General features: G+C 37.2%; 1 protein-coding gene across 2 annotated transcripts in view; it reads right to left on the bottom strand.

The window, feature by feature from the left end:
- nos1apa (nitric oxide synthase 1 (neuronal) adaptor protein a) overlaps positions 1-27417 on the bottom strand; it is a 151175-nt gene that overhangs the window by 52921 nt on the left and 70837 nt on the right. Inside the window, exons 5-7 of one of the 2 annotated variants that reach the window (XM_081606181.1) lie at positions 21821-21929; positions 11095-11230; positions 4921-5141 (exon numbers count right to left, since the gene is read on the bottom strand). In XM_081606181.1, coding sequence (XP_081462307.1) covers positions 4921-5141; positions 11095-11230; positions 21821-21929 — 466 coding nt within the window. The remainder of the gene's footprint in view (positions 1-4920; positions 5142-11094; positions 11231-21820; positions 21930-27417) is intronic. The other variant, XM_081606182.1, reaches the window with a different exon arrangement.

The following is a 27417-nucleotide window of genomic DNA, read 5'->3' as shown; positions in this document are numbered from 1 at the left end:
TAAAAAGAAGCCAAAGCCAAAGCAAAGTTGCATTTTTCAGCAATGTTCACCACAGCACCAAGATGGCTGCACTAATTTAAAGTGGTTATATTAATCTGTACTATCACCTAAAACCTCTTGACTTCCCAACATGTATTAAAACCAGTCAAATCAAACGCTGACAGAGGTTTACGAGCCTATGCAGGGGAAAGTTTGTTCATTAATCCTGCTGATGGTAGGTCTAAATCCATCAAGGCACACTAATGATGGGATGGGAGGAAACGACGAGGAAAGGGTGCTGTGAGTCGGGGGCTGCCAGCCTGTAGCACTACACTCATAGATCAGAGAGCTTACACCTGCCTGACAGAAGCTTAAAATGGGCCAGAGGCAAAACCTTGCAAAGGCTTTTGTTGTACAGTCTCACTTTAAATGCAAGAACACTTGCCTTCTGTTTTCTCAGTCACACTGAAGGCAAACAGCCACTTTCATTCAAGGTTCATTGCTATTCCCTAAAGGTATCCTAAGATCCTGAGTGACCACTTGGCCCTTATTTGTGAGACACCATGGCAGAGGTAACAGTATTCACCTTAAAAGCAGGACACTCTCTTGATAAACCAAATGTGTATCAATTGTGAGTGGTTTTCAATTTAAAGGGGCAGTTTTATGTGTTTTCCAGCCCCGTAAAATCATTTTATAGTACAATCAACAATGTTACCTTCAGTTGTTATGTCAAGCGTGACTTACAAGAAATTTGACTTCCCAATCTAATGCCTTGAAATTGGGCCTCTGTCAAAACGTTCTGCTCTTTCCAACAGTAGGCCTTCACAAAATCATTGCTCATCTATTAACCCTTTAACAATGTTTTTACCAGTGTTGCACTGAGAAGTAGCTCGTATAATGAGCTCAACAGATGCGCAGCTCCACCAGGTGTATGCTAATTGCTTCCAGCTATTCTGAAGGAGTCACTTGACCCTTACCTTAATCCCCCCAAAATGTGGACATTCATTTAAATTGTAAGATGGAGAGATAGGGCACAGTCATAGAGATTAGTGGCTATGTGGGATTTGACCAGAAACGATTATGTTGTTTTATTTTGTTGGTAACAAGTCAGGGATTACAAAATAATTTCTACTTCAAAATTAGGTTAACATTTGGTGCTTTTTGTGTCTGCACAGTGCTCACTTATTAAAGTAATCAATAAGCATGTGTCTCTTGCCAGAATAAAAGGTGTAATGTGTAAACTACACTTATCTCTAATCTTTGACTTTTTGGCATTCCAATTTGTCTTGAAGTAATACTTGTTCCTGATCCCAAAGGTGATCACATCGGAAAAAAATAAAAACACCTCGGCTCAATCTATGGACAGGATGTGAAAGGTAGGATTGATGTGCGCTCTCTAAGTCCCCTGGGACTGTTTGAACGTGGGCCGCTGAGGGATTTGTCAGTCTAATGGGAGCTGACAGGAAGAGAATGAACTTTAACACTCGCAGGCTGCTTTCCCTTTCATGAGCTTCCACAGAGCCCCTGCAGTGAATCGAATCCCTCTCCTCACAGCTGAAAACGCATACAAATGGCTGCTAATGCAAAGGCACAGCATATGTGCAAGCACCCACATCTTATTCACAAATACATTTCTCCACTTGCCATGGCTTATTTCTATTTAATCTGTCAAGGTGACAATGTATTAAAGAAAAGAAATCTGAAACTCTACATATGGTGCATGTACAGCAGCAAGACAAAGCATCACATACAGACACATGACTCCAGTGCTGACCTGAGAGTGGAGGTCAGTGCAGAGGGCTCATTTTAGAGATTTCACGGCACGTTGCTTTTAATCAAGAGCTGTAAGGAAAAAGTCTCATAACAGTAGAGTTATTATCAGAGGTTTATAAACAGCTGAAGAGATTCGTGTTGAGAGTGAGTTGGGATTCAAAAGAGCCTCTGATTTTTTTCTTCGGAAACCCTTCCATTTAGAAAAAACCCCCCAAACATGTAAAGTAGTACAGAAAAGTATTCATATCGCCTGAAACTTTTATTTACATTTTCTTCTGTTATTCATTAATACTCCACAGAGAATATTAATGTACTACTTGCCATACCAAGCAGTACATAGCATGAAGTGGAATAAAAATAACCCGACTTAAAACTTAACAGCTCCCCTGAATCAATACATTACCATACTTTATTTATATAGCACTTTAAGAACAACACATGGCCAGCCAAAGTACTGTACAGCAGAAACATAAAAACACAATGAGAACAATAAATATCACAAAGTCAATTACCAATATCTGTCAATGCTTTGTAGAAAAAGCTTTCACAGCAATTACAGCAGCAAATATGGGGTAAGTCCAACCAGCTCAGCACATCAAGAGGCTGACAGTTTTGCCACTTCTTTGCAAATGACCTTAAACTCAGTCACAGCAATTCTCAACTGGGTTTAGGTATGAGCTTTGGCTTGTTAATCCTAACATTTTTATTTAAACCATTCCATTTTAGCCCTTTCTATTTTGTATAGCTGAAAGGTGATCATCTGCAAACAGATCAATTAGGTCATGAAATTAACATGCTCAGCCTGCAAAACCACTTTTCTTATTTGAATATTTGTATTTTTGTCAATAAATTGTGGCAATTTATAGTTCAAATAAATATTTTAGTATAAAAAAAAAAACCTGCAACGACACAAACACAAATTTTCCAAACGCATATATTTTTTCCAGCTAAAGTCAGGAAAATAAATGAAGCACATACAGTCCTCTCTATAGTGAACTGATGCAAAATTCTCAAGGCATAGAGTAGCATAATATATTCATTACACATTGCTGTCCTCCTACTCCCGCCTTGATCAAAAACACAAATCCCTACTGCTAAACTACAGTAGTAAACAAACCAAGTAAACAAAAGTTACTATGCTGCTTTGCCAACTGAACCACACAGTTGTGTTTATAAACCACCCAACAGTGCACAACACATTTTCCTAGTTTTAAATAGAAGCTTGTGAAGAGCTCCCAAAGGTCTGAGAGCAGACAGTCTGACGGAGCTGTATCAAATCTCTTACACCACGCGGCCACACAAACACAAACACACGCACTGGATTACTTTTCTTGGCTTAGATGCCAACACACTGCAGATAGCCGCCGAAAAGTGAGAGCTATTTCTGCAGACGTGCCACACACATACACAGACATGGCTTTAACTGGATTAAACTGTGGTTTATTACAGGCACGTATCGTCTTATCACCAATCAGCGTAGGAATCTGCAGATTAAGTTCCTTTCCTATTTCATAAAAACTGCTCATCCAAAATACTTAAAGTGTGTTGCTGTGCTGCTGAGAAGTAATGGGCTGTGTCTTCTTTGAAACTCACTTATGGGTTTCTCCTGTTGGAGTAAATGTTGTTTTCTCCTGGGTTTTCAGAAATGTACAATATTGTCATAAGCATTCTTTAATTTTTGTTCATGTATGAGTTTGGGTTACATCCAAATGGGGTTTGCTATGACGCTGGTCGACCCTTTGGAGATTTATAGCTTCAATTCTTCTGGGAAGGCATTTCCCAATGTTGATTATTTCTTCTAAAAGTGGATTTGCAAGAATGGACGAAACAGCTTGGCTCACATTCTCTATTCTAATTTATTCCAAACATGTTCTATCAAGCTGGATTCAGGACTCTGTCCAGGCAAATCAGGTTTTCCTACACCAAAAATCAGCCATTTGTATCTTTATGGACCTTGCTCTCATGTGCGTTCATAATGTAACAAGGAGTGCTCATTCCCCAACTGTTTCCATGGAGTTAAGAACAGCACATTTACAAGTTTGCTCTTTCTGCAATTGCAGATTCCTGAGCTGCATCCCCTCTGCACCAAACTTTTAACTTGACAAAAGGCTGTCATAAAATCCTGTTATCCTGCCAACAGCTAAATCAAGAATTGTCAGGCAGTGAGACATGATTCATCACTCTAGAAAACATGCCTTCAATGCTCTCTCAAGTGCAGTGATGCTTTGCGCCACTGCATCCTAAGCTTTGCATTGCATTGCATTTGGTGATGCAAGGCTGGAAAGCCTCATTAAAACGGATCCCTGCAGCTGTGACATACACTCGCACTAATATTTGGTTAAACATCCCATAGCATGTTGTCTCTCAAGTCAATACTTTGTGTAGACTGGCTGGACTTTATAACCACTTTTTATTGCAGAACTTGCTGAGTTTATTTGTGGTGGATATTTTCTTGGCTTTCAGGCATTGCCTAAACATTTGGTTGTGGTTAGGGCTTTTGTAAAATGTGTCTAATCTGATATATCAATTGTAAAAATAGGTTCTCCTTAGAGCCTAGTATGATAAGTAAATAACTCGGCATTCACTCAATAATTTTGCATTTTTTGGTAACACCATTTCCTTGCAAAAAGCCTCATACGTTTGAAAAGCGTGTCTATTTCTGTTTAGATTGTGACACAATTGAAGTAAAATTCATTGGTTAGTTAAAGGAACAGAGTTCAGTTGTTCCCTTACAAAACGTGCCAGAGTCCGTCTGCCAAAAATCCAGACCTTCATGGCCAGATGAGGCAGAGCTTGAGCTTTTTGCCCACAAGAATAAGTCTTCTTTCAATTTCCTCAACTTTATATCATATCAGCAGATAAAAGGTTGAAACTTTGGCAAAAATACTGTTTTTTGTGAAGGTTTTGACTTCTGAAACTATGCCATTTTCAGTATCATGTGTGGCATTTGAAAAAACTAACAGCATCTCCTTGTAATCTGGACATGCATAAAATATCTGTATAATAAATTTATAGAAAATTACATCTTTTTTTAAACAACTTTTGCAAATTTAAGTTTCCTTTTATCAAAAACTGACTCCCTATGTAAACACACTGTGTGATTTTGTGGCAATTGCATCTGTCCTGAGGCACATTATCCCCAACTGAACATCTGCAGGTGTGATTTACCTTATTTTCTGACTGGGTTAAGTCAGGTGTCTTGGCAGTGGCATCGAGATCTGTCACTCCTCTGTTGAGGTTCAGGTCCTCGGCCGTCGGCACCTGGACCACGTCTTCGGCATCAATGTCCGTTTCCTCCGCGACGCTAGCTGGAGCCTTCTCTGCACCTGTTAGCTCCCGAGCTGGGCCGAGGAAAGTACACACACATACAGGTGGATAAGCACGCACACCTACACACACGCATGGAGGCATGAGCATGTAAACACACGCACACATGGGTAGACACACATAAATTCTAGTAAGAAGCATTATTGATACTGGAACAAACACATACTTCCATGTCTGGAAGATACTCCATGTCTTCCAGACTGCCACCACATCAATGTAAATCTCCATAAGCAATGTTTTAAGTGACAACAATCCAGATTCTTTGTCTCCTTTCATTTGTTCCCACAACTGAGAAAATTACTCATATTTTTTGATCCTTGACTAGTTGCAAAGACAAAGGCTGGATTGTACTTTGTACTGTAAAAGTTATTCTGTTTTAGGCAGCTTTACCACAGTGGTACAATTGTCCTCTTTCAATCAATACATTGGAGCATTTGTTAAGTTCAGTGTGGTGTGGCGTCCCCAAAAATAAAATTTGCACCTTGTGCTTCTATAGTTCCATCTTACAAAACCATAAAAAAAACAATAATTTCTTAAACCTCTGATTTATTTGTTAGTCTATTTGCTGTTTGATTTGCAGTTCTCTCTGAAACCGAGTTTTAGGTCCATTACTTCAAAACATGCATGCTTCTGACTCCTAAAATAAAAGCAACACTTACAATCAATGGTTGAAGAGGAAATATTCTGCATGAGTCAATAAACCACAAACAACCTCAATGAACATGACACTAATTTTATAATGTGAAAACTAATGATTTAACTCTAGTTACAAATAAAATGTCAAAATGTACTGAAATAAATGATTTCAATAATGGAGATCATCCCAAGAGTATAGATGTCAACCTAGTTTGATCTTCCTGACCCTAACTTCAGCTAACACCTTTCTAGGTGGCTCGGTCATGGCACACTGACATTTTTTTTTAACTCTCACATAGTTTCATCAAAGTAAAAAAGTGGGTGACTTGGAGTGAGAAGCGGCTTTATCAGCAGCAACACTGTTTTCAGAAAATGTCTGATTCATTTAGTTTCCTTCTTTTCAATAATCCAGGCAAATACAGTTTAAGCTATTTTTTAAATAGCTTAAACTTGATCATGTAGTGGAGTTTGTGTTTAGCTCTCCGATCCATCGGTCTTTCCCTCCAGCTGCAATAACATCCACTATTTTTACCCTCCTCCTTTCCCACTGATCCTCTACTTCCTTTTTAAAATGACCACTTCAGTCCTCCACCTCTACTTAAACCTAATTTCCAACAATTTGACAAGCAGCCACAGACTTCACTCAAAATCATTTCATTCTTGATAACCTGCTCCCAGCTACTCTCTTCTCTTTCTCCATTACCCCACCCCGGCCCCCACTCTTTTTTCATCAAACCTGCTATCAGTGTTGCGCTCTGCTGCCTGTCTCAGTGCTATCTGTTGCTGACATGATTGCCTGCTGTTGTCTGAATTTCCCGGATCAATTTTGCCTCTAGTCCACCAACACATTCATTACATTGACAGAAGAGCTTATTTTAGGTGTTATTTGGAGAAATAGTTATTTATTCAAAGCTCACTGACAAAAAGTTAATACAAGTATGAGTGTTGATACTTTATAAACTAAAACAGAATTGTTATTTGACTTTCCACTGTCCACTGGCCCTGCATAAACGCTCAGGAGGAGAAATTGCTGCAAAGTCAAAACTTCAACCAAGAACTGAATTTGACTCCTTTGTCTAATAACATGATATGTATTTGACTTAGAATCTGTCCATATTATTGTATTGAACTGACAACATATATTTATGTATATGAATTGGATTTGTTTGTCTTTTACAGTTATTAGAAGCAACATTTGTTATCCGTAAATGAATTGCATGGAATTGAACAATAATGTAGGCAATTTTGTGCACTTTCCCCACAACTGGCCCACATTGTCCTGCGACCTTTTCTATCACAATTCAATTGAAAGCTGAAGATGGTAATGTGCGAAAGGAAAGGTAATTTACATAAATGCAAATATATTTTTAAATATGTATCTAGTGGAGTGTAGTTCTCTTTCCACAGCGTAGTTGGGACTTTAGATATGACAGACTTATAAACACCTTGATTCTTTATAGGATTTAACAACAATTTATTTTAGGATTAAATAATTAGGAGTAGACGGGAAGTCACACATATTATTTATACTGCTGTAAGGACATGCCACCAAGCTGGCCCTCTAGAGTTTGAAGAAAACCAAACTTGTTCTTTTAAACAACCAGTTAAAATTGAATCCAGTTCCAGCACAAGTGAAAAAAAAAAGAATGGAGTGTACAGTAATAAAGAAAAAAAGTTAACACTACAAAAGTACTTTTGGCTTAGAACTACTTAAGTGGGGTGTAATATCACATTCTTGTCAAAGAGCTTAATATTGTCTTTCTTCATTCTCATAATTAAGTTTTAAGACTTTAATTAAATGTCTTATTCTCAAAGCAAAAATCACAAAAATAGGACATACATTTTCATTAATACTGATGGCAATGTTAAGCATTTCCAATTTTGTGTTCTTTTCTTTGAAAAGTTAAACAAGATTGTATTGTTAGCTGGGATTCTGTCTGTGCTATTGTTCTCGAATGCTTCCTCTGACAATAAAATTTAATCTACTTTCTCCACCGCTCCCTGCTGCTCAACCCAGTTTTCCATCCCTCTTCTCTTTAATCAACTTTTACATTTCTTCTCTTTTTACCCAGGCCCAGTTCCTTGCAAAATGCAATTCTTCTTCCTCTTCTGCTCGCTCCCCTTTTTAAAATTCTCTAATCCGCCATCTTCCACTTTTCTATCCCCTCTCCTTTTATTGCCGAGATAATTAGTTCTCCAGATAAGCTCATTGGCTGTGCACAACGGCTCTTGTGCCATTTCACGCACCCAGCCCGCCAGTGGGAGAGAGAGCATATGTAAAAGGACTCTCTCTGTATGCATGTGGGGTCCTCTTACATCTGTGTGGATGTACAATCAAAACGAGTGGGTGATCTCTGGGCTCATCAGCATGTGAAATATGAGCTTCCCTCTGGCGGGTTTGGGGTTCTGAAGATAACACATTGGGACTCTGCTCTATAATAACTGGAACGGCTGCGGTTAAAGAGTTTGTGGACTTTTTCTTCTGCTAAATCTCCATGTCCGTTCTCTCAGAACTCATTCAGAGCCACATGCCGCAGGGCTCCAGGGAAAGCCCATCATGTCCAGGAAGTCAGCAGCAGATAAGGAGAACTCAGCCCATCAGTATTATTGTAGAGTAGCTTCTCTGAGTAAAATAATTTGTAACATTGACCCCAGTGTTACCCTCCTCTGCATACTTCCATGTCACCATCTAAGGGTTTCTGTGAACAAATAATGACCTGTTTTCTAAAATCAGTTTAATAGTTGATTTCAAAGCAAGAACATTGGGAAAACCAGAATAAGCAAAGGCGCAGGTCACTTTTGTACTTAATGCTTCAGTAAAATTCTCAAAAAGACAAGTGGCATTGATTAAGAACCAAAAACGTACAAATCAAAGCATTTGGATCCAGACTATAACCCCTATTATTTTCTCTAGGATGATAGCAACATGGGGGTACACAATCTTTAGTCAAACAGTATGTGAAAACTATGTAACCAGTTGGTAAATAACTTTAACTGAGTGAAACGTAGCATTATATAACAAATGAGTTAGTGTTCTGAAGAAATCAAGAAGCCAGTAAAGCACTGAGACATATCTGGCAAAATAAAAGACAACTTCTTTTCAGTTTTTTCTTTTCAGATTTAAAAACATGTCACATGACCACTAGGCAGGCTGGAATGGCAAACCTGCTTAGCTGTGGAGATGAAGAACACACCAGGAAATGATGAGTTACTCTAAGCAAATAGCAAAGTGCTAAAATCAGTCATGATAATTTAATAAATTCAGTTTACTTTTCCAGCACAAATTCACAACTAATTTAATCTCATCAACTTTACAATATAAGTGCATCCAAACATTTTTGCTATACAAATTTAGTCTAAATTTATTTAAAACCAGTTTAATCAAACACAATACAACCATATGGTGGCTCCATAAGTTATCATGGATATGTCATCATCATTATCCTCCTCATCATCATTACAATATCAGTTTGTGTAATATTCACATTACAAAGAACTGCTTAGAGTACGGTAATTGTTGGTTAATATACTCAATGTGTTCTGAACTTTGTTTTTTGCAAGTCAAGATCAGACAAGAACACCGACTAGAACTAGAGTCTTAAAAAGAAAGTGTTGAAGTGTGGGTCTTTGGAATCATTAGACGTCGAGGTAGAGCAGACTAACATGGTCTCTGGGGTAAATACACACAGACTTCTATGTAGTAAATGTCTACTGAAAAAGTTTTTGTGGTGTAGACTTAGACTTACTGCATTGAAAACTGAAAGAATTTTAAATTTGAATTGTTTTAAAGAGGCATACATACATTATTGAACTGCTCCCCCCTCAGACAAGCTGTTAGTTCAACTCTTCCGTCAAAACCAATCTCTGTTTATCCAGACTGAGCTGTCTCTGATCACTGACTGGAGTAGGTAGGCTTGTTTCAACATCTTCAGAAAGCTAATTCAAAAAGCAGACCCTCTGAAATATTACTCAGAGAAATACACTTCACCTTTGAATCTTGGATTATTTGATGCAGCTGCAGCATGAACGCAAGACTGATTTTAGATGAGTTACTTTTACTCTGGAAATGAATCAAAAAGTGGGTGAGGAGTTTTAAAAAAATCTGAATTGTGCAGAGAATTAACTGTATACTGTTGCAAGCAAATGGGTCCATGTATATTCAGGCAGTCATTTTTCTGTTTGAAACAAACAAAAAAAGCACTTGCTTTTCCATTTTTTGTTGTTTAAACGGAAACGAAAAATGGTACAGCAAACCCTTGACTGATTTTGTGCAAAAAAAGTAAGTAGAAAAATGTGATAATGACCAATCAATTTTGATTGTTTTTTATGAGTCAAGTGGTCTGACTGAGAAGTTCTCTGCTTTCGCTGTGGCCGTGTCACACATAGACTGTCTATATACAAACTATAGACATACAATCTTGATAGTTTCATGCTATATACTGTAGTATTTTCTGCAAACTGTAAGTCAGTTTAAGTTGTACTCCTGTGAGGAACAATTAACACCAGTCACCCACGAAAAAGAAAGATTAGCCTGAGTTTTTATACTACAATGAGAGAAGAAACTCCCTTCCTCCTGAAAATGTCTATGTTTTTAGGGCAGCATCTTTTGCACTGTCAGACCTTTGATGAAGAGGAGAAGACATGATAGAAACAGAGCCACTTTATACCGAGGCAGGGTGCTCAGGGTCAGAAGTTCTTATCGGAAGTGATGAATGGTACGGATAAACAGACTAGCTGGTGCCAGAGCTTCTGACCGGCTCAAATCCCAAATGAGCTGATGACCTCAGCCAGCTTGTTTCCTCCTCAAGGTTAAGGTGCAACAATGACATTTACCATTTATTTCTTAGAAAGCTGTTAACACTAGATTAGATGTAATTTACTCATGTTATAGTATAAAATGTCAGGCTTTAAGTTTTGCAACAAATGTTTACTAGGTTTGGAAAAAATGACAACACACTAGTCTTTGTATGACAGACTTGAGAAACATGAGATGTCTCTCATACTTACCATGACTTTACTTCAAGGTGCTTCTGCAATTACATGTATGCCTTTCAACAACTTTGATTAAAGCAGCACTAACCCTGAACTCTGTAGCTCTTTTGTACCCCCTTTATTTTTTATGAAAAACAACTGAACAGGCAGTATCACGGCTTCTTTATACCTTGAAGCAGGTAATAAAAAAAATCAAAGCAGCATTAAAAAAACACCAGGAGTATCTTTGCTGTGCAAGTGATGCAAATTGACCTTTGGATGTGTGTGTGTGTGTGTGTGTATGTGTGTGTGTGTGTGTGTGTGTGTGTGTGTGTGTGTGTGTGTGTGTGTGTGTGTGTGTGTGTGTGTGTGCGTGGGTGCGTGCGTGTGTGTGATGTGTGTTTGTACCAGAGGAATCGCCACCATTTTTTTCACCGTTGCAGTCCGCCTTTCCATCTGCATTTTGCTGTGTATGCTGTAGACTCAGTTTATGACAAACCTCAAACGCCTGGCCAACTGTCCGGACGATGCGCATGGCCTGACTCTGGTTGGGAAATGAGAAAGAAGAAAAAACAAAAAAAAATTAAGTTGGGACTTTCACAATAGAAAAACAAACCTGCTTCATTTAAAAGACTGTGCTTCAATGCATGTAGGAACTCAAACTGAGCAATAAACAGAGAGATGTTTATTGCTTTTCTCTGTGGTTTGGTCTTGATAAACCAAGACCAAACCACAACTGGTAGCACCGATGGACCTAACAACTGTGGTTAGATTAACGCTCTTAATGATAAAGGCTGTTAGTCAAAGAAGCGGATTATTCATTTATATGTTGTCTGCATTTGCATACATTTGGTTCCATACTAGTGTTGTATAAATTCTTTAAACGGAGACTACAGTTTTTTTTTTTGCTGATCAACTGCATGAGACCATGCCTTTAAATACAGCCAGTTACTCACATGGTCCTTCTTATAAATACTTAAACTTTTGAAGCAGAATAAAGAACATACTTTCATTGCACAGTCCAGCCATGAAAAAAGGATGAAGAGAAGCAGCCAAACATTTGACATCCATCTTAGTCAGTTTTTGGTTCCATAAAGGTTTTTCAAAATGTCAGGTTTTCAAGCAATTTTTAGCTACAGGTCATATTGTTCCAGCAGTACAAAGCACTGTGATTCGGTATCATCTCCAAAAAGAACTATCTGTCCTGTGTAACGGGCTAAACAGGATGGGGACAAAGCCAATTAAGGCAACCTAAGATCTTTGTCTAAAACATGCCTAAGCAGTGGCATAGGTTTCTGTGTGCAAAAACAAAAGTGTTAAAAAACGTTCACATTAATATCAAGTAACATTTAATATACCAAAAGATATATTTCTCTATTTATGTTGCAGAATATCTTCATTTCACAAGTCTAGACACAGTGAGCAGAGTGAGCCTCATTTCCATCAGGATCAGACACTTGACTCCTCCTGGATCACCTTGTGCTCAGGAATCCATTGTGGATTCTGTATCATTAGGTCAAATAGTATCACTTGATGATGTTCCACACAGAGAGAGGTTGTTTGTGTTTACTTTCTAATCTCTAAAATGTCACAGTGGGTTTTGATGGAGTTGTTTCTTTACCCACAGATGCACTGATTTGGCCGTGTTTGCTTATCTCACTTTTCTAGCCGGTGCCCTGCTTCAAATTCACATGCCATGTAAAAAAGAGAAGAAAAGTGATGATATCCATTTGCTATCAGGTTTCTCCCTTTACTGGTTTGTTCTTGTACAGCGGTAAAGAAAAGGAAATTATTTTATTTTTAGGCACTGAGCCCAGTCAACAAACTCCATTTAGCCTCAGATTCAACACAAACTAAAAGTCAAGCAGAATGTATAGGAAAATACATAAGTTTGCTGTTAACTTTAAAGCAAGCTGAAATGCTGCCACATGCAGTGTAAAGGACACACGTGGCTGTGCAACCCCAGGCTCTGTATCAGATGTGGAAATTTAAGCTGGCTTTTCCAACATCAAGGATTTGGAATACAGCTTCAGGCCGAGGTTACATTCAGCATAAAGTCATAGCACTTGATCTCCATGTCCTCTCTTGCAAAATATAGGCAAGTTTAGGTAGAATTGCAGAATATCAATTTGTCCAGAAGGTGTTTAGACCAAGATGATCAGAGATTAATCAGCTCTGAATTTTTTTTTTTCCAAAACATATTTCTGATATATTTTTCAAAATTCATTTTTAAACAGGAAATACACACAATAGCTGTAAGTGACACTGCACACACTGACATCATCAAGAACTGAGGACTGTTTTAGAGAGAAAATAAGCTTGGAAAAGACTTACTACATATATAAGTGCCTTAAGATATGAAAAGGCTAAAAGTACATATGATTTGAATGATATTTTTGGAGTGTGGGCACCACCAGATAATACATATATATTTCAACACACAGATCTATATCTAGAACTGGTTTAAAATATTTTCCCAGGATGAAGATGCTAAAACTAGAGTGCAAACCTTTGAAACCAAAGCATAATCCTTTACAACACTTTAGCTATGCCAGAAGCATTGTGTAAGCTCCAGATGGTTTATGTGCTCCTTTGGGAAAAGGGAATGATGAATTAAAGCGGTGAGTCTTAATTGTGATAAAAGTATGCACACGCGTATTTGTGTCTCTGGAAGACAGAGTAGATTTGACCTTTGCATTTGTCCCTAAATTGCGCTATGTTAACAGCACACAGTGGAATCAGAAAAAGAGATTGCAGTCAGTGATAAAAGTTTTACTTTCTACCTCTGGTTAAATATATTTTAATGGGTCACTTTATCATGGGGCAAAGGATCAACAGCTCAGAACATTTGTTAGACAATGCAGTTCTGAATTACTGTGACAAAACTTTATTATAACATCTACAAACTGCTTAGGCTGCTCTGCCAAATGTATAAATCCAAATCCTGAGCTGACAGTATTATTAATACTTTTTTACATCTCGCTGGCCAATTAAAGCACTACATGGTGTAATTAATATACCAATATACCAAAACCTTGAATTACCCCTGACGTGTCCAATGAAACCTTGCTAGAATGTTCCCAGTGTTGTCAATGTTGAAAGGACACTGGCTCACAAATCACTCATATTTTACAGTCAGTTCATTTTTCATAAAGACAGTTGTCCCTTTTCTAAACATTTCTTCCCTGGGCTGGTTCTCTCAGTGATATCTAGTTTTGGCAGCTGACAGAACCACTAAGTGATTTGTCACTCACATGCAAAGTCTCTTTGCTCGGCTGCAAAGATGTGTAATAGTTTTTATGCCGGACATCTGTCACTATGTCTTTTTCTCTCTGCCTATTACTTTTCCTCTGTCAGCGAGACTGAATGAATGTACCTTCCCTCTATCTCTGTTATTTTATCTCCCTCTACTCTATACATCAAGCTGGCAGCAAGCTCGATTCCCACAGCGATGAATTCTCTCAAACTATAGGACAGGGCCTCGTCGGAGGTGTGTTGCATTATTTATTCTGAAAAACCCACCAAGGTTTAGTCTTGGAATAAACAAAGAGAAGGGGATAAAAGGGAACACAATGCGATCCAGGACAAAGGCAGGGAAAACAAAGGGAAAGGGGAAAGGGATTCACCTCTGATTAAAGACATTGCCATATTTTTCTGCACTAATGATGAGTTGATTCATTCTCCTTCTCTATCCAATATGGAATTAATTAGTTTTTAAAAGTAATTGTATGAAGGATCTAATCAGTTAACAGTTAAACACTAATTCATTAACTGTTTTGTAATAATAACCTTGATCGAATACAGAATATACATTAAGATTTCAATTTAAAATCAAAAATTGGATGGCAAAATGGGGATTAAGGTCTATAATTTATTTTCAGAAAGGTTAAGGATAGATATTAAAATATAGATCAACTTGAGCAGAAGGAAAGCCTTAAGGTGATTGTTGTATGGAGACATGCCGACAAACAAATGTGGCAACATATTGATATATTTACTGGCTTACTTCCCAGCCTCTCTCAATATTACAACTCTTGTTATATTGATAAGCCAATAGAAGCTAAAAGGAGCTAAATCGCAAAAACTTAAATCTAGTCCTTACAGAAAAAAAAACTGCAGTTATGAAAGGTAACAGAAAATTAGCCTGAGAGACAGAGATGTTAAATAAGAAGGATCATTTAACTGAGAAATTGTTAATCAATAAAAAGCGCTGAGAGGCCACTAAATTCTATCATCTTAACTGGGCTGTATCAGAACAAGACCCTGTACTGTGATTATATCTGGAAAAAACCTGCTCACTTTCTGGTTTGTCAGTTTTTTTTTTTGGCCTAGCTTGATGCAATATGATATCTGGGGGGCTTAGCCTGTATTTTCCAGAAACCCAGCTATGACAGTGTTCCAGATCTCATTGAAAGCCTTTATTTGCTTTGGGTTAGGAAAGGTCAGCCAGAGGGCCGTTGTTCCTACTGCTATAGTTAAAATAAACTTGTATACCACATACAACAAGGAACACCCTCCAACAGTCTTAAGTTCTGAGATGTCTCATACTTGCGTTCGGTTTGTAGCCATTCCTGCCAGTGGTGACATGGTTCTGGCAGCAGAGCCAGAATCATGTGGAAACATCTGTGGAAAATACCCACAGAGGTTTCTTTTCATCATGACAATTCTGTCATGAACTTTTCAAGACAATGCAAGACATAAGGGACTGCGGGTATGTCCAGAAATCATTTGGTGAATATCATGGAAGAAAAGTTGGACTCAATTTGCATGGCATAGAATCTGCTGCAAAAAGACGGCATGTGAGGTTCAATAGGAATGGGGACCATCAAGTTTGCTTGTGCACTATAGAGTGAGGGTGTCTTTAATAGAGTGATGAACTGCGAAAAGAATGTAACAAAGACATACAAATTCCTTGAGCTTTTTCTCATTTTGCCTTATAGTGTCGACAAATTGCAGCATATTTTATTGTTGTTTCATGTGACAGACCTCTTGTCTACGTTATGGTATGAGAGTATATATTTTTGAAACTCTTAACTATTAAAAATGTTAAATGTGTGGTGTGTATTTGTGTTCAGTACTCTTTATATGATTACATAAAATCTTGTGGAAACAATTACCATAAAAAGTCACCTAATTATAGAATAAATTCATCTGTTATGTGAAGGAGTCAGAGGTTTCTTAGAGAATATATATGAACAAAGAAGATTATGAAGACTTAGGAAAACAGCAGATGGGTCCTGGAAGAAGTTGTGGAGGGGGAAGATGAGCTGGGTAACATTTTCCTAAACTTTGAGCAGAGAAAATGCCTGCTTCTGAAACTTCATGTGTAAGTGCCATACATGAGCTTGATCGACAGCGCTAAGATGCTCCCCCTGCCTCTGAATGTGACCGAATGGTACATTTCTGCAGATGATAGTAGAACCACAGGGAAGAGGCAGAGAAAATAAGATTTTTTCCAAAAGTTATCTGAATCACACAATGTTGTCATGACAGTTTAATTTTTAACTATTTTTTTTCACAGCCGGAAACAAGATCACCTATTGTCTCAGAATTCCAATAAAATCAATTAAACATTAGTGCAAGGCTACCACTACGGTCATGCAGTTTTAAAAATATCCTGGACTCTTCCCTCTTGTTCAATAAGAGGACAGGTGCAAATGTTTCGGGAGTAAAATACATTACATTCTAATTTGCATCTGAAAGGAAAGCACAAAGCCAACAGTCCTTCAACGAAAGCTCTGGTCTTTCTGTCTGGTAATATGATGGGAATGTTTAACATGGAGGTGGGCAGCATCATTTCAGTGGAGTGGTTTGCTGGTTTGGAATTTTGGGGATCAATAACTTAAGCCATCCATAGTTTATACACGCTTGTCCTTTGAGAGTTTCAGGAGAGATGGGGGTAATGTTACAAGACTATATATTTTTTTTCTGAATTGCCCACCGAGAAATCTTCAGGTTGTAATATGTTGGGATCTCAATGAAAATATAGAAATATTTTTGCTGAAATTATAGGACTTTGACTCAGACTTGTTTCATTCCATATACAAGTTCCCTGAATAGAACTGAGTTGCACCAAAACAAAACAAAACACTGGAGCTGAACCCAAAGATAATGTGTCGCATGTCACTAGTGTGTCTGCATTTGGGAGTTTTCTGTAATGTGTTTTATGAGCAACACACTTATTCAAACAAGCTGTGCTCCACAATGTGCCTCTGTTTGTTCTGCTTTGCTGGCCTGATTTTAGAGAGATATTGATGATTTGTGATAAACCAGAGGCAGCTCAAATTGAGGTTGCTCTTGGCTGATTTTTGATTAAATTGCTTTGTGAAAACACAATTTCAAGGTTGTTTTTACCCTAAAAAGTAACAATTATTTGAGTTTGCATTTGACAAGATGATTGGTTTCACACCTGTTCTTATTTCTGATGACAGTATTAGTGTAAGAATAATGAAGGTTGTTTTTAACCTGTTTTTATTTGTGTTGCTGTTGTGTATTTTTTAGCTTGCATAGGTTAATTTGACACTCATTCATTCATTCTTCCATATTTGGTCTCTAGAAACAGAAGTGCAGAGTTTCTTCTACTTGTCAGTTGGTAAGGCTCTTAAATCCCTGAAAAAATATTAAATCCTCAAACATGAGTGAACTCTAGGATTTTCAGGTAAGCAGTGAAGAGACTTTCAACTCCTAATTCACTAAGAAAATGCTTAGACTGCAGTGCAGATTTATCTTGTCCTGCCTTGGCAGCTTCGTCCTGCAGGGGCATAAAAACAGAAGCTCCAAGGGTGCCTTGGCTCGATAACAAAAGGAGATGATCCTCTTTGCCCTCAGGGTTGCTAGGAAGAGTCTGTGTGGAGCAGGCTTATTCAAGGACAATGCATTGATGCTCAATTGGGTTGGGATATGGGGAGTTCGGAGACTTTGTCAATAACCAACTCTCTGTCTTTGTGCTGCTTTTTTATTGATTCTTTATGTAAATTATTTTTTTTATCCCATTACGTTTGCAAACAAATTTGCTTTTCTATAATCTCAATATATTTCAATTATTTTTGTGTAATATCTATTATTTACTAAATTTCTTTCATAAAATATCACCTTAAGTCCTATGTAATGCACAAGTGTCTTTTTAGCTCAAACTGGATGAAGCCCCAATTGACAATTGGGTTTTATTGACAATATTATTAATTATATTGCCCGGTTTGTAAAATTTGGCAAATTGGGTAAATTATGCAATCTTGTGATTTTAGCAGCAGGTTCCTTCCTTATGCTCTGGTAAAGAGAAGGCAGCTGCTTATCAAAATATTTGTTGCATAAGCTGAATTTGGATATTTTAATGACTGTAGCTATGGTCAAAACTCAACATGATGTTGTGTGTTCTCTCTATGCTTGTTTTGTTCTTCTCCCGTCTCCCTCTTTCCCTTTAAACTTTTTTCCCCAGCCTTCTGCCTTTAATTTCCACCTTTCTTTTCGCCAGTACATTTTATATAAACTCAAAACAATTTCTCACAAAGTTTTATATCAAGTGAAGCAACGTCGCTGAAGCTGCAATGCTTACTTTCTCAGTACCATACTGCTGAACAGGACATTTTAAAAACATGAATAAAAAAAATGCCTACCACGGTTGCAAAATTGATAGTCCAGAAAACTATCTGAGACAGGGAAACTAATCTTCAGGAATGCATGGGTAGTGGAGAGTTCTTTTGGAAACTCAAATCTAGAACTGACCTGATCCTTTCAGTTCTGAAATGTGAAGTTCAAAATTGCCATAAATGTCAGAATGCCAACAGGGATCACAAACAATCTTAACCTTATAAAATATCAAATACTATCCTGAAAAGTTCACTTTCATAAACCGCCGGCACGAAGTCCCATCACCCAGACTGAGAAACTCTGCCCTGACCCCTTGTTTGGAACTCCACCTCTGACTCTGTTCTGTGCTCAAACTCCCTCTGCAGGAGAAAAAGCACTACAGTGCACAACCACACGCATGCAGTGACCTTTCAGCAATGGAAGAATTGAGTATTTGGATGAATACTTTACTGCTCTATAACTAGCACTTCAATTCTGAATAATAGAGGCCAGCCCATTCATTAGATTCTATTAAAGTGTTAATGAGAAGCGATGGGGGGTGAATGAGAGAGCATTGGGGAGAAGGAGAGGAAGAATTTCACACAGGCCCAGTAAAAGTTCTATTGTGATTTAAATCAGATACCCTTCAATCTGGCAGAAGGCAATACATTTTTCTAAATCTTCTACTTAACTGCTTCGTAACTGTAATAGACAATTATCCACTCAGAACACACTCATGCAACGTTGACTGTTACTGGAATGAGAGTGTGCGTGCGTGCGTGCGTACGTGCGTGCGTACGTACGTGCGTGCGTGCGTGCATGTATGCATGTATGTATGTATGTATGTATGTATGTATGTACAACTATGATTATAAGTCAATTCTGTTGTGCTGAAATAAATTGGACCAGTGCAGAAACTGTTGCTAATTTCACTTAACTCAGATTTTCTCAAACTTCTTAAAAGTAATTACACAAATCTGTACTTGAGCAGGACCCTACAACAGATTATTAGGGCCACTGCAGATAAAATAAAAAAACAACGAACCACGGAGGAATACATTTCCACCAAAACATGCAGAATTTTGAGATTAATTTAACACACTAAAAAAAATGCATATTCTCTGATGTCAAAAAGTTATAAATTAAGTAAAATTTATAACAAGTAAAACAATGCAATTTTACACAACAAAATGCATAGATTCATTATATTAATTGTGGCATATTTTTGATACTGTAAAGTCAGGAAAAAAAATATTATACATATATTATGATGTCAGACATTTGTAACAAAAAAGTGACAGACCGAGGTGATAAATTAAAAGGTACACGTCTGGAAAAGTATTAGTATTTGGTGCACATAGGCACCAGTAACAGAATGAAGTCTCCCAAGAACAGGCTCACCACGAACAAGATTCACAATACACCCCAGAGATGATGAGGGAAAAGCTACTGCACAGCTGCATCAAATAATAACATTATTTGTACAGCTCTGTACAAAATCAATATCTCCTAAGGTTTATGGACAGAATTGTAAAAAAAATAAATAATGATTGAAAGAAGTTAAAATAGAAACATTCTATAAAAGATTGAAATGCTTTACGAAAAATACAGATTTTTGGTTCTTTCTAAAAGCTGTGGCATTCGACAGATGAGCAACAGCGGCACAGAAAGCTCATGTTGAGGTCAGTTGGGATCTCGACACATTAAGAAATTTGGATTGAGTGGAGCGGAGGGAGAGGGTTGTGGTTTGTGGGTTGAGAAGTTCTTTGAGGTAAAGAGGGACATTTCCATGTAGGCATGATGAAGGATATTTTGAAATGAATCCTGAAGGAAATGGGAAGCCGGTGCAATTTTTTTGCAATCTCATTCAGATAGCTGCAAGGTTTTGGACATATTGAAGACTCTGAAGACTCTTTCTAGAGATTCATAGAAGCAGCGATTTACAACAGTCCAGTCTGCACTTGGGAGATGTCGTTCTGGTATACAAAAAGACACTTTGGAAAATAGTATCCAGATGTGCATCCCCTACATTTTTCACCACAACCATTTTTCACCACAACCAATTTATCAATCCATCGTCTGTAGTCAGGGTCAATGGCGGGCTGGTGGCCATATGTTGTGGTGAATGTGAGATGTGGGACACACCCTGGATGTGTAGCCAGTGCATCACACATTGTATTGTTAATACAATCAACAATTTTCAAACAAACAAAAATAAATACATTTGCTGTAAATCTTCACCATTCAAAGTAAATTTGTCTGTAATCTTTCACACAAATTCACACCGACAGTTTCTTTAACATATGGCTTCAAAATCCTTGCTACCCAGCAGACGTTTGGTATGTGACACTTTCCATTTTTCTGCTCAGAATGTGAAACTGCATACGTGTGCGTGTGTACGTGTGTGTGTGCCCGGATGCTTATGGGTCAATGTCAGTCTGTATGGAAGAGATAATGAGGCAGTGTGTGCTTCACCCAGCTAACCCCTGGATTTAACTGACAAGTCCTTCGAAATTGGATGCAGAAGTGGGAAACTGGGAGAGCATTGTCTAACTATGTGTTGTTTGTTCTTAGCAGTATTTTTTTTTTGTTTGCTGTAATTTAACCCAAAGGACTCAGAAATATTTTTCTCAGACCTCAGCAATGACAGCTTCACATCGAAAACAGAAATTACAGCTGTTTCAACTAAGTATGTCTTTGTATGAGATGTCACAACTTGACAGAAACTGAGGAATTGCTTTCAACTCTATTGCACTTACACACCAAGAAAATACTGAAAATAACACTCTACTATCTAATTATTTCCGGCATACAGCAAAAAAGCTTGAAATGACAGACATGACTGAAAAAAGAAAACTAAATTCTTTCACAAAACAGAAAATATCAACTAAGGATAGCCAGTGATTACAGTATATAATCTAATCTACATTTTTACTTTAGACTAATTAAATGCATCTGATAAGATTGGGCAATTGGACGAATTTATTGACTATAGACTACAGGCTGCACCCTTCTAAGGTTGGTTTTTCAAGAGCGATTTTTTAAATTTAATTTTACTTTCTTAATAACCATAATAACAGTACTAGATTGAAGGCAAATTATAGGCATTTTCAGCACAAATCATTGCTGATAGTGGCTTCATACTGAGCAGCATGGTGATGGGCATTTTTACAGTTTTTGTTTGGCTACATCTGGACAATTTTAGATTAGAAAAAATCTGGACTGCCTTATCCAAGATCCAATCCAGATAACTTAAGAAAATAGTCTGAGTGGTCACACTAGTATTTTGCACCATTTGAAAAGTAGGTATATCAGTGGTTTGATAACCGTCTCAACCATGCCCAGTGGAAAAACATTGTGTAGACTCCATTTAGAAAGATTTCACTGAAAACAACACTAGTAACATCTAATTAGATATATAGATATATAGCATGCATATATTTATATTTGTATTGATAAAACCTCATTGATTTAGCAAATTTAATCTATATTTTCATCAACTACAACTCAAAATGGTGAACTGGTTAAACTCATGTTTTTGGCAAACGTATGAAAGGGTGTGTCTCACCTTCTTCTTGGACTTGAACACATTACAGCGGAAAACATTGCTCTGACCATCTCTGGCAATGTAGCTGAAGATCTTCAAATCTTGTGAGTCATGAGAAACGTAGAATATTCTAAAAATAAAAAAAGTGAAGTAGTTAAGAATGGATGTACAAAAAACCCCAACAAATCAAGGCAGCACTTTAAAATACATAAAAACATTTTGTAGCAAGGAGACATGAGATGAGAGCGGTCTAATACATTTTTTAATGTACAACTTGTTTCTTTTAGTAAGAAACAAACATGTTAAGGACATTTTTTAATTTGTTGGAATGGTTATTTGAATAAATCATAAAATGTCTATTGCTTTTTTTCAGCCACGAACAGGAAGTTCACAAAAACAAAAAGTGTAAACATAACCGAGGTTTAGGTGCAAAAACGTTCTGCTGGTGGGGAAAGATTACAGAAACCAGTTGTGAAGAGATAAATAACATCCTGCAGAGCATGTAAACACAAGAAGAGAGAAGTTGGAAAAAAGATGGAAAGGCAAAAAAATAATAAATAACCTGCAGGAGGGAGAAGTGTGTATGTATAGGGATCCACACATACCAATTCATGACAGACTATGGCTGGAAAAAATAAAACAGATGAAAGAGGGAAGAAAATGTTGAAATAATGCAGTAGTAATAATCAAAGAGACTGTGAATATGAGGCTGTTTTTATTTTAACTTAAAAATATACAAAAGAAAAAGAAAATCCCAACAACCTTCTGCTTAACGTGACACCAGCCACAATTTTATAAGCTTAAAGGTCTTTGTACACAACTCAAACCAATTTTTTTTCAAACTCCCAAGCAATGTGAAACTAATTTGCATGCTCTCCACCCTTCTGTGAGATGCGTGAGACCGGATGAATATTTCATTTTATTTTTGAGCACAATGTAATATGATGGTCTCATGCAAAACCCAACATTGGCTCCACAACTAAAAAACTAAAAAACTCTTAGTTGTTTGCCAAAACCTTAAAACCATATAAACAGACATCTCTCCACAGGGACGCTTATTAAATAATGCATCCAGAAATGCACTGACCTCATCTTTAATTATCCCAAATAAAGGCCAAACGTTAACTGTAAAAACCACAACTGAGCAATAATGGTTTCAATCACTACCCCCAAAACCATGTATCAACTTGAATGTAAGTACATACATGTAATTATTTTTTCCCGAAACCTCAGTTCAGTAACTTATAAAGGTGACACCAATGTGCAGTATAGAATATAACACAGTGTAAAATCTATTATCTGCTTGGGTCTACTTAGTATTCTAGTGATTCTGGATGCTTGACTAAGAAAATACTTAATGTGTGCTTTCAGCAGTCGTCCATCTATTAATGCCATAAGGAAACAGTTTTTTGTATCGATTTCAAACATTAGTCTCCTTTATTTGAATCTTTGCATGTGTTTTCAATCTCCCAAACACAAAATTATTTTAGCTTTATTCAAGGGATTCTTTTCAGTTTACTCTCTTAAATAGTCTTCAAATTCAATTGAAACTAAAAGTCCCAGCTTCAAATTTTTGAACGAGATGCGTTTTGTCACTACAATATAAAATTCAACTGTGTAGGTGCCAACCGTCCCCTGAAGGATACCACAATCAAAAAAAGCACACATTTCCAGTCTGAAAGCAGGATTTCATGTCTTTTGTTCTCAAAACTTTTAATATTTGTGCTTACATTTTCAGTTTGAAAAAACAAATAGCAATAACTTACTGTATTCTCTTGGAGGACTTGGCTAGAGCCTTCAGTAAACCAATCTGCGACTCTATCCAGATTGTTAATAGGCTGCCTATTCCTTAACTTACTGACTGTTCTTAATCGCTCTATAAAGCCCCACTAGAAAATTCATATGGATCCTTACAAGCTATTTATTATGTCTTGATATGTTTACATATTTTATGTGCAAACTAAGCACATTGATTAAACTGCAAAGTCCTTGTTTATATTGCTATTACCGTCTGTGACTTGATTCTGATTAGGTTTTCTTATTGTGCTTTTTATTACAGTGAATCTGAATATCAACTTACTGTAGAGAGTATGAAACACATGAGGCAGAACAGCTTTGTAATTGGGTAATTAGAGCCATAATAAAAGGCCTGGTATAGGATGGTTTGAGTAATTTATCACACTGAGACAATGAAAAACCAGACAGGAGTAAAAAAAAAAAAAAAGAAAAGAGGAGGTTTATGCAAATAAATACATGCCTGCTCTGGCAAAATGCACATCTAGCTGTTTGACCATGTGCATGTTGCTTTTTGTGCATGAGATTGTGTACTTTTAATCAGGATACTCATCTGTTCACCCAGTGACATTTCTGTGGTATTTATTTGGGTGTATTTCCTGGAAGCCAGACTGGCTGAGGCTGCGTCGTATGGATGGTATTCTTCGTCAACACAGCTTAGCAGATGGTCAAATGCCAGACACGGCTCACTGCTGTGACTCATTCAATCACGCATACAAACACCACTGAGCCAAAGAACCGGTACTTGATTTTTCTTTCTGAGTGATGCTGTCTAGAGGCTGTTCAAAGAGGTCAATGCGTACACATACGGACATCTATTAATGTTGTGGTCCTCCAGTTTATTTGAGCAGAAACGAGTTAGGACAATGGTCTGTTGTCATTACTGGGGGTTCTGTTATAACTCGAAACTTCTCTTCAACAATTATTTCTGACAGCCCTTTGTTTATACTGTAAATAAATATTCTGTCGTTTCACATTTTTTGGATTATCAGCAAGCAGATTTTTTTTACTTCAATGCGTTGTTGATCGACAAACTCAGTTGTCTTTTGCAGATGCCAGCAACAAAAAACATCAGTGTCCAAAACTTTTTTTTTTCTGTCAAACAGAGCTAGAGTGAATGTGAGAAATCCCAAACAAGACAATGAGTGAGTCTGTAATAGCTTAGAAACATAAACTACAAGGACCTTACTTTCTTTTTTTTTAACCTGCTGGTTTCACATCCTGCCTTTATTATAAATATGTGACTGCAGTGTAACATGAATCTGAATGATTCATTAATTTGAAAAATGTAACAATGATTAAAAGCACCAATGGAAACTACTTACTGACTCAACAAGCATAATCAGGCCTGTATTCCAGCACACACACAGTTAGTGAGAGAGTATATAAATTAAATAAAACTTCAAAATATTCTACCTAAGACGCTGATTAAATTAGAACTGTCCCATTTGTTTGGATGAAAATGATTTTTTTTTCTTTCAAACAAAACTTTCAGAAATCCTAAAAAACAGTACAAAAAAGTACAATGATGGCCAAGTCAATGCCAGTAGATGGCAATGAAGTGAAAGAAAACAAATTCTTAAAACAGGCCTAATTTTTTTTTTTTAAATCTTGATCTAGACCTTTCCCATTGTGAGGCATGTACTTACAACTCTAACCTATAACTTCTGAATGGCCATGTGTGATACAAGTCAGGACTAAGACCAACGAGACACATACAAGAGAGAAAACCAGTGAGTTTCCTTCAAGTTGCAGTTTACCCATACCATCATAAAATATCCATACAAAAATTTTGCCCAGGTTTTTACAAATAATGCAAAGTTTTGCATCTTGTCAGTCAAAAGCTGAACTTCTCTTAAGTTTCAAAATGGCACAATTCTGCATTCCCCAGATTCGCTGTTTACCTTAGGAAAGAATGTAGTTGTAGTACTTTATATTCATTGCTTACATTAATTAGAGTTTCTAAGCACTTGTAAGTAGAACTTAATGTCTTCCTGTTATCTTGGGATATAGCTATGAAATAATGCAGATACCCATTTTATTTAGCTATTTTGCCATTGGAAAACCTTGTCTTTGTGCCACCACGCACATTGAGCAGGGAGGTTGTAAGTGGCCTATACTTGTATAGCGTCCTAAATCTCTTCACACTTCATTCAGTCATTCACACATTCATGATCACATTCGCACACCTGTGTGCGAATGTGGCACTACATTGTAGCTGCAGCTGCCCGGGGCCGAAGTTACCAAGCACAGGCATGACCTGGTTCACTCACTGGCATGACCTGGTTCACTCACTGGCAACCCACCAACTACAGGACAAATCAGTGAAAAATCTCGAGCTGGTTTCTCTTCTTCGACCTTGTTGGAATACATGACATAAAAGACTCCTTGTTGTACCATAGGATTGTTAATGGGTCTTAAAAGGTAATGCTCCAAAACCAATTCTCAAATCTATAAAGAAATTGTTCAAAACAAATCATTTACGGCCATCTCAGTTTTGTCACCCAAGTCTGACATAAAACGTGTTGGGTACCATGAGAAGAGCAGCTTAACGCTATAGATTATGCAAATACAAATAAAAATGCCACCCTCTATATGTTTCAACCTTAGTAAATGCTTTAAAAAAAGACTGAGCTACTATCCAATTGGTATAGTCTGGTACAAATTACTATCAGCAGCAAAAGTAATATTTATGTCAACAGAAATGTTTTTGAAACATAAGACTCTCAGAATAGAAAATGTTCTTACCTATAAACAAAGTACTGAAACAGATTCTATGGACATTAATCAATGTCCATAGAATCTGTTTGTGATCTTAACAATTACAAACAGAATACCAACACAATCTTATAAACAATCCTTGCCATCCAATGCTGGAATACTGACCATCATAGTACAGATAGATTTTAACCTTTTTATTTGTTTTGGGGGCCTTCACTTAAATCCTGCACAGTGAGTCAACAGAATAAAAGGAAATTCCCTGCTTTTTCTGAAGTTGGGGACATGCTCTTATGATCTGCCCAAGTCTTGGTTACTGTGGAAAACTCTCAGAAAGATACAAAGTAACATTACTGGCTGTCAGACTGCTGAAGCACAGCTGAGAGTGAATAAAAGTGAGCTTAACCGGCTGGCTTAGCTGACAAATCCCTCAGCGGAACACAGATGACGGCAGAGATACATCTTTATCCATCGTCTCTCGGAGGAACAGCTGCCAAACATCCAGGTGAAGACACATAAAACAGATAGCAGCTTTGAAAAAGAGAGGTAGTCTTGACATAAATGCTGGTTAAAAGTGAAAATAAATCAAACTACAAATACTGCTGGCAGCAAACTTCTTCATCTTGAACTTAAAGGGGTAATAGTCTGCCTTGTTTTCAGTCATGCTGTCCTCTCTTGAGGATGTGTCACTATTTGCCGTTGCTGACAAAAATCACCCAACATCAAGAAAATGTCAAGTAAAAAAAACAGCTGATTGACGAAAAGTTTCACAATTCAACCTTGAAGAGTATTCTGTGAATTAAATATGGGGTCAACTTGAACACCTTTCTGCTAAATATAATTCTTAAACTAAATGGGATAAACAAATCAATAAGTATAATTTTTTTTATTTTAGATCATTCAGATATTGAGGAAAAAATCAAAAAATATCAGATTTGAATCTTTGGCTATGAAAAACATTAAAAGCAAATGATTTCACAGGAATAAATTCTTCTTTATTTACTGTCAAACACAATAGAATGTCTTACATGATAGATGAAAAGGTCAAGACTCTTCATCTGTAGGTGAGGACTTGAGCAATTATTCACAAATCTGATTGGCTTTTT

This window comes from Poecilia reticulata, chromosome 4 (assembly GCF_904066995.2).
Source record: "Poecilia reticulata chromosome 4, P_reticulata-male-v2, whole genome shotgun sequence".
Lineage (NCBI taxonomy): Eukaryota > Metazoa > Chordata > Actinopteri > Cyprinodontiformes > Poeciliidae > Poecilia > Poecilia reticulata.
The sequence above is the reverse complement of the archived record's forward strand: the minus strand, read 5'-3'. Positions and strand labels throughout refer to the sequence as shown.